Below are 16,310 nucleotides of genomic sequence, written 5' to 3'. Positions count from 1 at the left end.
TTTACTCCCAAGAAAAGGGGCGTGTGGGATAGTGTAACTGTGCCCTAAACCCACAAATGTTCTTTTGGGCACATGGTGTGATGGACCTCTGTAGCTGTCAAAAGCCTCTGATGGGTTTGGTTTTGTTTCTTTTCAAAAAGCAGTTACTGATGGTGCTATAGAAGTGAAATTAAAATCCAAACCAGTGTCATTTCTGGAGAGCAAGAGTCGAGCATCGATTTGTCAGGTTGAGAATTAATAATCTCCTCTACCTGCTGCCCCCTTTAGCATCATAATTCTCTGAGAAGAAGAAATGTGCTTATAAGAACCCCCAGCACATCACAGCACTGGTTTTCTACGTGAGTTTGTGTGTCCTGAGCTCAAGGCATCAGTGAGCAAACTCCTGCCAAGAAGTCCAGCATATTAGGAGGGTCTTTCTTCACTTCCTCCTGTATAATTGCTCTGCTCGACCTGCTGGGCTGTGCCCTGCCCTTGAGTCCTGCCCAGGGGTGACCTTGGCATCCCTTGGGTGGGGTTGCAGGAGGGAGAACAGCAGCAGGATCCAGCTGCTGGTGAGCTTTTGCTGACTTGCAAAGGGAACGTGCTCCACTGGTGTGTCTGCTGCACTGCAGTCTGCTCTGGAGGAGGATAATTGGATAATTTTTCTCTTTATCAGACTCTGGACACAGCTCCAGACAGTGGCAAAATGCTTTGTGCACGTGGGTTGAACTTATGGAGAGGTTTGTCTGGATCTCACTAGGTGGGTGCAGGCAGCACTCTGCTTGCACAGGTCATTCACAGACAGCCCTTCCAAGGGGGCTGAATTGCACAACAGTACTTGTGGCTGCCTGTCACAGTGTCTGCGTCCCTTCTTTGCTTGCTTGGGGGCTTTTGTCACGGTCCAAGTCAGGCTCCTGAGCCTCTGGCTCACTGGGCTCCTTCCTAGCATTGACTGGGACAGTCAGTGATGGTATCTTGTCACTAATTGATCCCTTCTGTTAAGAGTCAGAATAATTTCATTTAGAAAAGACCCTTAAGATCATCAAGTGTGTGCTGGCTTGGTACCTTGGCCCCAGGTGGCTGCTGCTCTGATAGATGTGGACTTCACTGGAACACGTGGGCCAAGTTCGCTGTTAGCCCCTGCTCACACTGCAAACAGACATGAAAAGGTGCTTTGGCCACTGAACATTATGTGCTTCTTTGCTATTTCCTCTTGATAAAAAAAACCCAAAAAACAAAACACTGGAAAGAGCTGCAGAAATGAATGAAGTATCACTCTAATGGCAAAAGCTGTGTATTTCCATTTACTTAAGTGAAGAAGGGTTAAAAGGAGATGAAATCACAGTCTGTGAGTACCTAGTTAATAGAGGGGTCTCTAAGATACAGGGGTATCAAGATCTAATGAACAGAATACAAAGCAAGCTGTATTCTCAAACTGGAATTGAGATGTTTGTTGCAAGGAGGGGTTACTGGAGTAAGTGCGTGAGCTCTTCCAGCTAAGGCTTTCTGAAGAGGCTGTTCTGTGTGATTCCAGGTCAAGGCTGGGATGTGGAGGCTGCTAAATGAGTTGCTGTGCCCTTTGTATACAGCCAGGAAGGCCAGATCAAGTTAAGTCCTCTCTGAATTTAAGCTCCTTTAATGTGTTTAGCTCTGGCTGCAGACTCGTGTGGTCTTGAGCAAGGCTTTTGTCTGTCTCTGATTTCTGTCCATCAAATGAGACATAAAACCCAGCCCATCTCCCTTTCTGGCAGCATAGCTGGAATTCCATCAGGACAGGGGCTGCTCTTTGCAGGAGCTGAGTGATGCCAAGGGAGTGAGTCTTGTCTTTCAGTTCAGTTCCCTTTGGTAAGTGATAAATGTTGTACACCACTCCATCCAAAATTGTGTATTTAAAAAAAAACAGCAAAAATGAAAGGCTGATGTCTCTTCTTCAGCATTGTCAGAGTCATCATCATGTGGCTCCATATTTATTTTCACTGTGTTTTATTAATATTTCAGTATTTTTTTGTCACTATATATTCAAAGTCTAGCCTATGAACGGGCTTTTACTGAAGGTGACAGTGTTTATTTGTAGCTCCCCATCCTCTCTTCATCCCCCTCTCAACTTTCACAGAGCTCTCCCCTCTGCCTGGGGACATCCCCAGTGACTGCATCACCTTCTGGAGAGGTGGGTGCTGGTGCTGGAGGGTGCTGCTGGAGTTTACACAGGCAAATGCACCGTCAGCACCACGGCTGTGAAAAGCACAGTGGGGTCCTCAGTGACCACGAGTGGTCACATCTGTGGTTTTTGTCTGGATCCAAGTGCCTGCAGGGCCCTGGGGCTGCATGCTCCAGCCTTGTTCAGGAATGACTCACGGGACAATATTCTTCCCTCCTGCAATGCCCAGGGCTTTTCCCCCACTCTTCCCAGCCCTGGTTCTGCCTGCTGTGTGTGTGAGGCCCAAATCAGAGCTCACCATGTTTTACAGGACTCTGCTTTGCTTCTTCAGGCTTTCCTGTGGGCTTCATCCAGCTGCTGCCTTTTTTTTTTTTTTTTTTTTTTTTTTTTTTTTTTTTTTTTCAGTGTTGAAGGAAGCAGCTTCATGGAACTGCCATAAACTGCCTCTTAGCAATGACCTATTAGTGAAGCCAACAATAACAGCAGTGTCTAGACCATCTGAACACAGCTAAATTATTCCTTTGTCCCTTCTTCATTTGCTTTCTCTCCTAACTCTTGAATTGTTTTGGGTGGTCCGTGTTGACCTTCAGGCTTTCTGTTTCTCCCTTTTGGAAAAAAAAAATGTTCATCTCCTTGAGCAGTGAACTTGCTGTACTAAGACTGAAAGTCCAGGTTCCTCTCTCCCCCACGCAGGCTGGAACCAAGGCCACGTGGCAGCACTGGAAGCGTGTCTCTGAAGGGCAGAGAGATGTGTCATCTGCTGGCTTTTTGGTGTCACTCCCTGGTTGATTTTGCCAAGTAGCCAAATGCCCCAGATTCACAGAATTCACAGAATTCCCAGAATGACCAGATTGGAAAGGACCTTCAAGATCATCGAGTCCAGCCCAGCCCCAACACCTCAACTCAACCCTGGCACCCAGTGCCACATCCAGGCTTTGTTAAACATATCCAGGGATGGGGACTGCACCACCTCCCCAGGCAGGCCATTCCAGAAGTTTATCACCCTTTCTGTGAAAAACTTTTTTCCAATATCCAATCTGTATTTCCCTTGGTGAAGCTTGAGACTGTGTCCTCTGGTTCTGTCAGTATCAGATTCACGCTGGTAGTGCCTGGGGCTTGCAAGTCTTAACATCTTGCAGAACTGAAAACCTGATGAGAGAAGGAGGCATTCTGGTTTTGATCTAGGATCCTGCCAAAATGGATGAGTGTATTTTAATAAAAATATAAACCCTCTCTGCTGGAGCTCCACTGGTCATTGCTTCCTGGGAGTGCTCTTGGCTTTCTGCTCCTGTGTGTTCTTCTCTTCTGTGTGGCTATGGATATTTCCCCTCACCCCCAAACCCCTGGGAAATTAATCTTTTGAAACATCTATTATTTTTGGTTGGAAGTGATCCTTGGTTGGATGGGCTGGCAGTGTGATCAAACAAGCATTGTCACAGGAAGCTGATTTAAAAAGCACAAAATTAAGTGTGTTGGTGGAAAGCAGAGAAGAAAGAAATGAATTTCCTACTAAGGGAAACAGCTGAAAGCTGAGGATGGAAAAAGAGACATTAGGGACAGAGGGACAGTACTAAACACAATTTATTTTTATGTTTCATTTTTGCTGTCTCTATAATTAGCTTTTCTCTGTCCTGATCTTCCATGGTAAAAATAATCCTGTTTTCATGTTGTGTTGGAGATCAAGTGGGATTTGTTGTACAATTCATCCTGTCAACCCACAGTACCTTAAGTGAATTTGTGCAAAACGATGCCAGAGTGGAGCTGGGCCAGGAGGTTGTTCAGGAGCAGGAACCTGCTCACATTGCACAAAGGTTTCCAGGAGTCTCCCAAGTCCATGGAGCTCCGAGGATACTTCATCAGTGTTGTGCAACTCACAGATGTTTTGTTCTGGAGCCATGGCAGAGCCTGGGGAGGTATTTGCTGTGCAGCCTCACTGCTGCCTTCTCACAAGGCTGAAGAATATTTGGGTCCTGCCAGGGCTGGATCAGGAGAACAGGATTTTTCTGGGCATGGGATTCCTGACAATTGGCATTTTGTCCCTGGGAGAGCCATCCATCCTTCACCCTGTCCCGACTCAAACCCAGCCAAACAGAGAAGGAGCAGCCTGTGACACCCTTTTTGCTGGAAAGGCTTGGAAGTGGCATTTGGATTTAATTATCCAGTTAGCTTCAGTCCTTGTTTGAATTTTGACTGCACTGGCTGAGCTGGCTGCGTATTTCCATGGAACAAAGTCCTCCACCCTTCTTGGGAGTCAGCTGGGAGACCCCAAGAGCAGGAATTAGGATGGGCAAGAGGTTCAGTCTGGAAAGCATCAGTGCCTGTGCAGAGCTGTCCCGGAGAGGACTGGGAAGTGTCGGTTTTGCAACCGATGATGCAAATCGTGCTGCTGCTCAGAAGTTGCTTCACAGCCTGGTGGGGGGGGGTTTGTTTTGAACAGTTGAGGCTTTGGTCATTGCCTCCCTGAAATCACAGTTCTCTTGGAGTAAAAACACACTGTTAAAAGCAGCTGGAAAATACTTAAGCACATAGAAATACATTAGTTGAAGGAAATATTGTATTTCTGCTTGTGCTTATGTCGTCTTTCACCCTCCAGCAGCAGAAAACAACCTTTCCTTTGCTATCCAACCTTCCATTGGATAGGAAGAAGTTTTCTGATCTTATTTTGCAGCAGTGATGTCATGGATGTGGATTTTAGTTTTTTGACAATCAACACTCATATTTTGTAATCAAAACCCCTCATATGCTTTTCAGAATGGTCTTTTGCATTGGTTTCTTAGTAGATAAAAGAAGGAAAATGCTGATTTGACAGTCAAATACAAGAAATAGCATATCTTTCCTTTTTTTTCCCTTCAGTACCTGATTCAGGACAGCTGGAGCTCAGTTTTACACCACTTATTCTAAGGCCTATTCAGTTGATGTTTGGGTATTTCTGGAAACCAGCTGAATTTAAGCAGCTACTGAAAGTGAGTGGATTCTCCTTGCATTGCTATGTTTGGAGAGATACAAAGAGTCACTTCTGGCAAAGATTTTTAGCCTGACTTCTTAAGAAATGTGACTTATCGTGAACTGGGTTTGCAGCACCAGGAATTTTTAAACCTGTGTTTGGTGGGCTCAGAAGTCTGTTACAAAAAAGTTTTGGCAAGATTGACGTGTAGCTGGAGGAGGAAGACAATGTGGTATAAACCAGGGCACTGGTGGGTTAACCAGAGATTCCTCTCCTGGAAGATGTTGCCAGGAAGGTTTGGAGGTGGGAGAGGAGTGGGGAATTGGGGTGGTTTGACTCTGTCTCTGCCTGCTGGCCCTGCCTGGCCCATGACATTACAGATTGTGTTTTGTGTCAGGCTGTTCAGGAAACTTTTGTTGTCATTCACTGGAAAAGAAAAAAAAGGGGGTGAGGGGCACTGTAGAGATTAAAGCTTTGGTGGAAAATTCCTAGAGGGTGGTGTAAGGGGGTTTTGTTTTTGTGGGTTTGTTTTAGCTCATCCCTCCCCCTGTTCCCTTGCCCCTCCACAAAAAATAAAAAAAAACCCTTTTTTTCCTTTTTTTTTTTTTTTTTTTTTTTTTTTTTTTTTTTGGTGTTGGATATTTTCCTACTACAAAATCTGTGTGGAAAACTATGCTTGTCCCAGAGGTCCTTTAAAAAAACCAAAACAAAACAAACCAACAACAACAAAAGAAAAACACCCCAAACCCAGACTTTGGGGACATTCTTGATGTGTTTCTTTTTTGTTGTTGGTGGTTTTTTTTTTGTTTTTCCCTGAACTTGAACTGAGAATTATCTTTATCTTGAGTTTTTTCCTGTAACACTTCAGGTTGTGCTCCCTGCCACCCCTCTGGAAAAACATACCTGTGCTTTTAGTAAAGAGGGAAATGCGGGAGGCAAAAGGGATTCCATTTTAATGTATTTATGTATGAATTTTATTATTTTATCAGTTATGTTTTTCATATTCATGTACAGATATATGTTTGTGTATTAAATATGTATACACACATTGCCTACAGGAAAATGTAGGCTTTTTCCTAAGAGTTTGATGTAGGCATTGGAGCTCATTTCTGAGCTCTGAAATGTGAGACTGGATTTTAAACATTTTCCCCCAGTTTTTCCCCTTATTTCTTTAATATACTCTGGGAGCAAAGCATGCACAAGAAGACCTTTTCTCACATATCTGGGTTTTTTTCATGGCTTCATTGCTCACAGAACCCAGCAGGAGGAGCAGAACAAGAGGAGATGGTGTTATATCTGAGCACAAGGATTCAGGACATAAACCTCCCTGGGGAAAGATCCTCGGTATTTGGGTCCAGTCCTGTCTGATTTCATATGGTTTTTGTCATTTTTCACATATTTGTGGACTTTGAGTTGAATCTGCAGGCTGGCCTGGCGTAGGGGTGGTTCTGTCCCTGGAGACACTCATTTTTAGACAAGATTTGTAGCTGTATTTGTATTTTTTTTGCAGTAATAGCTGCATGTGCCTAACATTTGTCTTGACTGTGTCGTGAGCATGGAGTGTGCAGTGGGTCCTCACACCCTCCTAACAGTGTGCCCTGCCCTAGGTCTTGACAGGGTTCTTGCTTCTTGTGGTTGGTATTTTGCCTTTAACACTTCATAGCTGCTTTAAGAGGCCATAACCACAGAGGCTGAAGTGTTGAAGAAGAGGAGATTGGTTTCAGATCCAATGGTCCCTCAAAGTTCTCCTGTTACTGCAGAAATCAGAAATCCCGTGAGAGCTCTCAGTGTCTTCTATCCAGCACTGCTGAGTTTCTCTCTTTTCTCATGGATTCCTTGCCCTCTCCCCTTGGTTTCTCATTGCTTCTGCTTTTGAAGGTCAGCTGGGGCTCTTGAGCACCTTTAATGAAGAGGGAGGAAAGACAAGGACACCTTTCACTAGCCCAGGCTGCTCCAAGCCCCATCCAACCTGGCCCTGTATGTGTCCAGGGATGGGGCAGCCACAACTTCTCTGGGCAACTATGCCAAGGCCTCAGCACCCTCACAGAAGAAAAATTCTTTCTAATATCTAATCTAAACCTGCCCTTTTTAATTTTAATGGCATTTTCTTTTGTCCTGTCACTACATGTCCTTATTGGGGATCCTTCTGCAACTTTCTTGCAGGCCCTTTCAGGTGGGGATAATGAGATCTCATTTTCTGTCTCACCTGTGATGAAAGAACCTGTGTTTTCAAACAGATTGGGCTGGGAGAGACTGTGGTGTGGTCTTGGAATGCCTCTCTTAATAGGAAGGCTTGACATTGTGTCTTTTATCCATTTGTGTTGGAAGTTTATGTTTGCAGTCCTGTATTTTCACTCGGCACATCCGAGGGCAGGGTTGCTTTCCACACTTCAGCTGTCTCTTCTTTTCTTGCAGATGAAGAAGAAGCTCTGAACTCGATTATGAAGGATTTGGCAGCGCTGGGCAAGTGTGGGGGGCTGCTGGACAACAACAGGAATAAAAACAGTGTCCACTCCAACAAACAGGTATGGCATTGCTTCTTCAAGCCACCCCAAACTCCAGCAGACCACAGAGGTGGGCATGGTGCTTGCCATGCTGGCAGAGCAGAGTTTAAATGTTGGAACTGAAGTTAATAGCACATCAGAAATATCATAATTTTACCAAGCTACAAGGTTTATGACTTCTTTTTGAAGAGCTAAAAGGAAGTTACAGGCATCCCTATATCACAGAGAAGCAGAGAATGGTAATGCCCCAAATTATTCGCAAATATAACAACTGGGCCTGAAATTGGGTTTAAATCTCGAGTCTCACCTCAAGGCACTTCTAACTGTTGTTTAGCTCTGAAAGTAGCAGAACTTGTTTCAGGCTGTGCAGCTTTAGGACTTGGATAAGTCAATTGTTTTCTATTGACAGCGTTAATGAAATACAATATTTATTATGTGCACATTTTGCTTCAGATATTTGAAAGACAGACTGCCAATTCTGAGCTGTAGACACCCAGGCTCTTTGGGGAGGAATAATGTCATTCTTATATAAAGTGTTTAATTATGAATTACTGCTGTTTATCTTTATGCTCCTAAGCCCAAACGTTTTGGCCCTGTTGCACATTCGGAGTTGTTTCGGTGAGCAAAAAACATTGTCCCTTGAGCAATGTCAGAAATTATTTGCTGACATCGATACAATAGCTGAAGTGGATTTAATGGCATGTTTGTGTATGGAGCAAATAATAAGCGAACATGAAAGTTGTGAAGAAAGAATTCAGTTGTCAAAATAGCAAGAAAAAAAGGGAGGAAAAGATTGGGACAACTGGGGGAGCTGCTGGAGAAGCATGGCAGCAAATCCACGTGGAATTCCACCTCTAGTGCTATGGTTTAGAATGAGCTTGCAGTCAACTCTGCAACTGCTGGATGCCTAGCAAGGAAGAAAACAAATTGTCATTTACTGTCGTCATGCATTTTTTAATGTCACTTGTGCTACAAACAAAGAAGTCTGGGTGCAGAGAGGAAAAATCCCTTCCCAAATCCCTCTGGACTTCCCAGCCGCATGCAGACGAAAACACGTGCGCACGTCTGGTTTCAAAGCGTGTCCTGGCGGTAGCAGCTGTCCAAGTTGAATCACTGGGTTTGTGTTCAGCTCATGCTGAAAGAAGTCCAAGATGTTTACAGAACTGACCAGGGAAACTCAGGGCTGGCTCCCTGCAGCTGCAGGAGAAGCAGAAAACCCAGAGCAGCTTTGGGTGGCTGTAGGGGCAGCATCTTGTGCACAGTGATGGGTGGGGACCGTGTAGAGCCAGCTCCAGTTGCTTTCAGGGTAGCAAAGCTTTTCAGGCTCCTCTTACAACATTTGTTTTGTGCAATGGGGGAAAATCCCTGCTGTTGTTTTTTAGACCTGGGCTGTTAATGTAGCACATACACAGTTAACCAGATAATTAGTCAAAAATAAGGAAAATTATAGTTTTCATTGATTGAATTCTTATCTGCATAAAGTTGGCACCTAGCAATCAAATCCACACCCACAGCCCATCCACTCTGCATCTTCATTTATAAATCACCCATGGAGGTATGCCATGCTCTGATATCAGCTTTAGAACAGTTGGCTGCCAGTTGTGTTTAATTTTATTACAGGAATTCTATTATATTTTAATATATAGAAATCAAACTTTCCTTCTTATTAGAGCACACTTCCTCCTTTAAGATTTTTCTTTTTATCTACAAGTGGAGCGGCCGTAGCCTCACGTTCAGGGTTGCTCAGAGCTCTGTGATGGAGGAGATGTGGATGGTGAGGATCCTGCTCTCCTCACACATGCAGAGCTGAGGGGTCAGACCAGCAGGTCCCAGGGGATGAAGGGCGTTGGAGGATGCTGAATTGTTGCCTCACTAAATTGGACTAGCTGGAACGCGTCTGGCTCGCGGCACGGCGGGAGGAGAGTCTGGGAGGTGGGGAGCAGCCAGAGGAGGTGGAATTAGTGGGAACTTGGTTCATGTTTGTAGCTCAGTTAATCAGCTTGTTTGGGTCACTTTTAGGTTTTTTTTTTTTTTTTTTTTTTTTTTTTTTTTTTTTTTTTTTTTGTTCTTAGGACAGAAATTAATGTGGAGGAGAGATCGCTTTGGAAGTGATGTTTTCATGCCTGTGATTTTGGTATTTGGTTTTCCCTTTTTATTGTTTACTTTTCCCTGTGATTAGGTTGGCCTGTTGGGCTGAAGGATGCCCTGCACAGTTCCTTTCTTGTGGGGAGAATGAGGCACAGGGCTATTTTGGTGATAAAATGTCCTCTTGGTCATCTAATTGTTGGTGCCTCTCATGAGGCCCTGCAGCAATATGCTCACATTGAACTACTTGGGTTTGGGAGTTCAGTTAGTAGATTAATAAAATAATATTTCTTTTTCTGTGGAAAAATGTTTTTTCTGAGGCATGGGAATCCTTTAGTCAGTGTTCCAAATTTCCACTGAAAGACAGAGTTCACAACAAGAATGTGTTGGCTAACTAGCCAGTTCTCTGTGGCTTGCAGCAGTTTTTTGGTACACAGAGAAGCACAACTGAAGTGCTATCTCATTCCTGTCTCCTGGAGGGCTTCCTCAGTGCTCTCTTGACACGAGCTGAAAATTGAATTGTGCCAGATTGTATTCCTCGTAGGCCTGGGCCACACAAGAAAACAGCCTGTGGTTGTGTGTGCTCCAAAATATTTCTTTCCCAAAATATCGATAGTTTTGCTTCAGTTCATCTTAAGAAATTAACATCCTTCGGCAAATTGCATAAAAATCTTTCTTTTCTTAGTTTTCTTCCCTCACAAATGAGTTTAGGATGAACGCTGAGTTTCTGGATGTGCAATGCCTGGTGGCAGAACAGGCTGGAAATTAGAACAGGAATTTTCCTCCCTTGAATTGCCCAGGCAGCTGGCAGCAGATGTGACGGCTGAGCTGGAATCTCCTGAGTCCTGGTCAGGTGTGGCAGCCACTACTGCACTGTCCTGCCTCTCTGCCTTGTGGGAATTATAGGGACAGACATGGACACCCTTTTCCTTCCTCACGTGAGGTAAAGCAGAGCTGTTCTTTGGGAAGAGAGGGATCGTTCTGACATTATTCCTAGTGCAGCTTCCACGCTGCTATTCCTCTGTTTCTCCTTTAATCACTCTGTTATTCCTTGTGCATCCTCTGGCTTGGCTGGAAGGAGCCCTTTCAGGCCATCCCTTGGACTGAACAAGGGAGTTTGTTCATAGAAATGTCTCTGAAGAGGGGAAGAAGGAAACAGGAGAATGAAGATCTGCGTTGTGTTCATTAAGGAAAAAGATGAGTGGAATAAGAAGGGAAACCCCGAATAATTAGGAAATCCTGAACAAAAGGATGGAGGGAGAAAAGAGCAATTAAATCAGCATTTATTTTGTATCTATTTATGTGCACATCCATTCATTTCTATAAATAGCACTTGGCAACTGGCAGTATGAAGCTGCTTGTCAGTGGGTCTCTGTCACAGCCAATGACAACCAGCAGTTCCTCTGCCACCTTAATCACCATGGCAAGTTCTCCCATGGCAATTAAATGTTTGTAGGAAATGTTTCTCCATGTACATCGAATGTCAGACTGTCCTAGAAGTTGTTCTTTTAGTAAATTACCTCTGGACTCTTCTCTTTGGCAAGCTGGATGCAAGGCAAGGCTTGCTCATAACTCCAGTAAAATACAGCTCATTTTTTAGGGCTCTCGGTGGGTCTTTGAGCAGCCTAAAAAGGAGTTTGGCTTTATCACCTGGAGGATATGTTGTGGATGGGGGAAGATGGAAGTCTCCATGAGGGGATCTGCAGGGATTTCCCCACCTGGGGAGCAGAAACAAGGGGGCAAATCACTGACGGGGAAAGCCTTGGCTGGAGATGGCAGAGGCAGTGGACTCCCAAGGATTTAAGAGGCTTCCCCATGTCTGTGTGTGGAGCTGACTTGGGTGCAAAGAGGGTGATACCAGTGAGAAATCCAGCTGGAGAAAAGCTATTCCCTGCCAGGTGGGCGGTTTTAGATAAACATTTTGAAGCCTGTGATTTCTACTGCTGCCTGAAACAGAAATGTCTGTAACAGGAAGCAGTGAACCTTCTAGACATCATCTTTCCACTGTCCCCTGAGCTGCTCAGGTGCTTTCAGAGGGAAAAAAAAAGCTGCAAGGATCCGGGGGGACTGGGATATATTGTGCTTTCTGCCCCTGCAATGATGAAGGGGCAATGCCAGACAAACTCCTTTCTGTCTGATTGCTGAATGACCCGGCGTGCGTGGGGGTTCTGTGCAGATAATTCCCAATGACGTGCATTAGTCATCTCCTCTTGCGGTCTGGGGCCGCGCTCCAGCTGTCTGGCGTGTGGGGAACGTCCCGCTGCTGAGGGCAGGGGCGAGCACAGGGCTGATGCAAACGACCTGCACCCCGGGGAAGTGTAGGAGTCCCCTCAGCCTGGCCCTGTGGTGCTGATTCCTCTTAGCCAGAGCCAGGAGTTGAGGAGGAATCCCACCGCTTTGTGGCTTTGTACAAAGGGAGTGACTCGAGCGCTAATGCCTGCGCGGCTCCGCGGGGTTTTCTCGTTGTTTCCTAATCCAGCGAGTAGAAAATGAGAGAAGTGAAAACAATCCCTCTGATTACCCTGTGGCGTGCAAAAGCGGGTGTATTTCACTGCCCATGTGTTACCCAGGGGGTAAACTGAGGCAAAATAAGTGCCTAAAATTTTGTGGGTAGATATGAGCAAGGCTGGAATGAGCAGCACCAAAGGGAATAGGAGGCCCCTTGTGATGATTTTTCCTGCCTTTCTTGACCACAGAAAGGTTAATGCAGAAGTCAGAGGCTTTGTCCCAGTTGGTTTGGGAGGCAGCAGTGGATTTGGGTGGAAGAAGTGCTCTAAAGGCCCCATCCTTGTGATGTCTCACCATGGGCAAAGCTGTCCTCTGGTTAGATTTGACAGGTGCAGATCTAAATCAAGCCACAGAAGTGGGGTCTGGACAGATCACTGTTTCTGATGGCAGCAGAGTTTCGGAGGAAGAGTGGACATGACAGGGGGAATCTTTGAATTTGTGCTAGTCCGGGGTTTTCCAGAGTGGCAGTTTTAGTTGTTTCAGCAGCACTGACAGGCATGGAGGTGCAGGGCTAGCTCCCCTGTCTATGCCTCAGCCATTAGACAGCTTTCTCCACAGAGTCAGCTTGGACCTGTACCCCAATTTGAGCAACCCCTGGCTGTTCAGCAGAGAGGGTGCTCAGCATCTTCTGCTCCTCCAGAGCCGCTTCCATTTTAGGACTAACTGCTTGTTTTCCTGCTCTCCGTGTGTGCTTTTATTACAAACAGCAGTCAGCTCTTCAGGGATCTCTGTATAAGATCATGATTCACCTCGTTTGGAAACACTTTTTCTGTTTTTTTCCAACGTTTTCATTAATCTAAACCAGCACGCACGGCTGTTGCTCCAGCTCTGAGGACCAAGCTTGGCCAAGCCTGCTGGGGTACATGGACCCTAGCCAAAAGGCAAAAGCAGTTGCCCCTTTTCTCCCCAGATTCCCATCTGAATTCCCTCTCTGAAGCTTGGCAGTGGTGGTCTTTTCTCTGTGAAATCCAAAGTTTTCAGGAAAGAGCCAAAAATACCTCAAGGAAAGCCTGGAAAGATGGTGATGGGTTTGTGGCCACAGCAGCGGCTTTGCTTTTTCCTTTCGGAGGAATATGGCAAGAACGAGTAAAATACCATTTGTTTGTGGGGCTGGAGGAAATGCCGGTACAAGTATTTTGGAGAAGAAATTGTTGTAGAAACGAAGGGAATGACTGTGGTATTTCCTGTCAGGGCTGTCGCTGGTTTTGTTTGTGTCGCAGCAGGGTCTGCAGGCGCCAGCCGGGCCGCGGGCTCCTCCGTGCCCCGCACGGAAACGCACGCAGAGAGGGAAAGCTGCTCAGTGCACACAGCCCAGGAGGCCAAACACCTTCATTCTGTGCTTCTCTCCACCACCCTTCTGCTGCTTCAGAGAATGAATCACACAGTGGTTTGAGCTGGGAAGGCTTCTAAAGGCCAGACTGTCTGCTGTGGGCAGGGACATGTCACTAGACCAGGTTGCTCAAGCCAGCCTGGCCTTGAACACGTCCAGGGATGGAGCATCCACAGCTTTTCTGGGCAACCTGTTCCAGTGTCTCAGCAACCCAATGGTAGAAAATGTCCTCCTTATATCCAGCCTCAGTCTAGCCTCTTGCTGTTGAAAATGTTGCCCTCATCCAGTCACTACAAGACCTAGTAAAAGGTCTCTCTCCATCTTATAAAACCCCTTTTATGTATTGAAATGTTGCAAGAAGGTCTCCATGGAGCCTCCTCCTCCCCAGGCTGGGCTTTCTCTTCATACTCTTTGCCAAAACCCTTCCTGCCTTTGTGCCTCAGTTTCCCTTGTTTGCTCCATTCCCTGCCTGAGCTCTTACAGTGCTGATGAAAATATTGTTTAAATGCTCTGCCAGAGCTCAGGGTTTAAGGCTGGTGCCTGTGGCTGTCCTTACCCCTCTCCTGCACTGTATTTAGCGCAGGCCTTTGGATGTCTCAGCTTGTTCTACACCCACTAAGGACCTCTTGATTGAAGGGGAACAGGGCTGCCCTTGACCTCATGTGACACCTGATGGCAGGGACAGTGAATAGTACAACCTGGGTTGTGCAAGGGGAGTCACATTCCTCGCAAAATTGCAAAAGTGAGGACCGAGCAGCCTTCACCACCCACACTTCTTCCACCTCAATATTTGGCCACTGTGTTGAGTTCCTGATGGGGAAGGTGCTGGCCCTGAATTCCCCCTCATTGTTCATTTGAGATGCTGGGTGCAGACTCACACGAGGTTCTGCTCCAGCACTTGGCAGTGGCCCAGGCTCCCTGTGTAATCTTAAACCAGTTGCTGCAAACCAGACTTCCATGGGTGTAAAAAATCACAGCCTGCTCCAGCATTTAGGAAGTGCTTTGCATCCCCTGAGATTTCCTAGTACTTTGGGCACTGCCCACTCTTTTTTTTTTTTTTCTTTAAAAAAGGAAAAAAGTATTTGTTGCTGATAGGAATGATTAATTCAGCTGGAGCTGTGGGTCAAAAACATGAGCAAGCCAAGGGAAGCCTGAAAAATTAAACTGTAATCAACTTCTCAGACTGATAAATATGAATTTATCCCTCTTCCAAAAGCTTGCGAGCTAAAGGTCTTGGTTTCTTGGAGAGAAGCAAGAGGTTAGTGTGTTTTGTATTAAAGAAAAATGTTATCTAATTAAGAAATGAAGTGGGTTTTCATTTCCCTGTTGCAGCCAATGTGTTTGTAGCTCTGCTCAGAAGCAGAGCAGTGTGGGGCAGCTGGCGTCCTTCTGCTGGCGTCGGGCCACGGCACATCAGCCTTGTTGTTGATGTAGAAGAAAAGGATGCAGCAGGGTCGTGGCCCATTTTTTTTTTTTTTTTTCATTTTCTTCTCTCTCTGGAGCTTTAGACAAGTGTTCTGACATTTTCCAGCCACAAGCTGTTTTCCAAAACTTGTTTGTCTGTGAAATCTGTGCTGCTCAGCACAACCAGGCAGCGTGTGCTACGTCCCAGCTCAGTGCAACATTCGGGGCTGTGCTGAAAGTGAAACCTGTGTTTTGAAAGGTTTCCTGCAGTGAGGCCAGAGCTGTGTGAGCTCTTCCCCTTCCACGTCCTGCTCTTTTGTAAGGAGAAACCTCGAAAGTTCCTTGCCCTGATTTTTTTTTCCCCCCTCTCTTTCTTTAGAGAAAGATTTTGTGATGTTACAGTCAGTGAACCCACACTGGCCAATTTATTGCCAGCATCTAGGAGGAATAAAGCAGCCAGGCCTGCTCAGAGAGGCACGTGCAAATAAAAATTGGCATGAAAGAGCCTATATCATTTCTTTTCCAGCACAGATAATCTAAGGTGGCAATTCCACCTGTATTTGCTGTCTCTCCAGAATGATTTGAACCTTCAGCACTAGGTTGGTTATGGTCATCTCTTCTCTTTTGGAATTTTGGACTGGTTTAGAATTAATCTGGTATTTTTACAAGTTGTGCCTGGTTCTGGAAATGAACCTGGAGACTCTCCAAACTTTGTGGGTCTGGAAAACTGGCTTTAGCCACTGAGGTGATGTAAATGCCTGTTTAGCACAGGCCTGTATCACTGCTGGAGTGCCCCACTTGGTGACTGTCCCAGCACTGGTTCTTCCCAGCCCTTCCGGAAACACAGAAAATGCCACGAGCAGAGATAACAAGGATGCATTTTGGGTGATGCACCGTGTTTACCCTGAATCTGTTTAAGCTTTTCAACAGAACCGCCTCCAGCCTCGACTTCCTGAATTTCGGTGGGTGTTTGCAGAACTCGGGGAGCTGTCGGTTGAAAAACAAACCCGAGGGCGCCGGTCCAGCTCGTTTTCCTCATTAGGAACAAAGCTGTTTCACTGCAGCTCTGCTTTCCCTCTGAGAGGATGGAAAGTGTGCCTTCACACGCTGGCAGCCCAGGCCCAGAGATAAGTCCTGTGCTCAGGAAGGGCTGTCACCCACCCAGCTGGGAGTTATCCCTGCGAGACGCCGGCGGCGCGGGACCGAGCCCTCCCTGGGGTTCCACCTCGGAGGGAGGTGGCCAGCACTTCTCTCTGCATGGGAAGAGAGCTGTTTGAGGAGGCTGGTGGGCACTGTGGGGAGGAAAATGCTGGTTAAGTGGGGTGACTAGATCTGGTCTGGGGAGTAAAGAGGGTTTTGATCTGCGTTGGAGACCGTCGGAAAGTCCTGGAATGATCT

At 46.0% G+C, this 16,310-nt stretch overlaps 1 protein-coding gene across 2 annotated transcripts in view; it reads left to right on the top strand.

Annotated features, from left to right (window-relative positions):
• Positions 1 to 16,310, top strand: part of LOC128815543 (mitogen-activated protein kinase kinase kinase 3-like) — a 77,136-nt gene that overhangs the window by 26,929 nt on the left and 33,897 nt on the right. For both annotated transcript variants that reach the window (XM_053992358.1, XM_053992350.1), the window contains exon 3: positions 7,497 to 7,606. In XM_053992358.1, the coding sequence (XP_053848333.1) occupies positions 7,497 to 7,606 (110 nt within the window). The remainder of the gene's footprint in view (positions 1 to 7,496; positions 7,607 to 16,310) is intronic.

The sequence above is a fragment of the Vidua macroura genome, chromosome 1 (assembly GCF_024509145.1).
Source record: "Vidua macroura isolate BioBank_ID:100142 chromosome 1, ASM2450914v1, whole genome shotgun sequence".
NCBI lineage: Eukaryota > Metazoa > Chordata > Aves > Passeriformes > Viduidae > Vidua > Vidua macroura.
The sequence above is the reverse complement of the archived record's forward strand: the minus strand, read 5'-3'. Positions and strand labels throughout refer to the sequence as shown.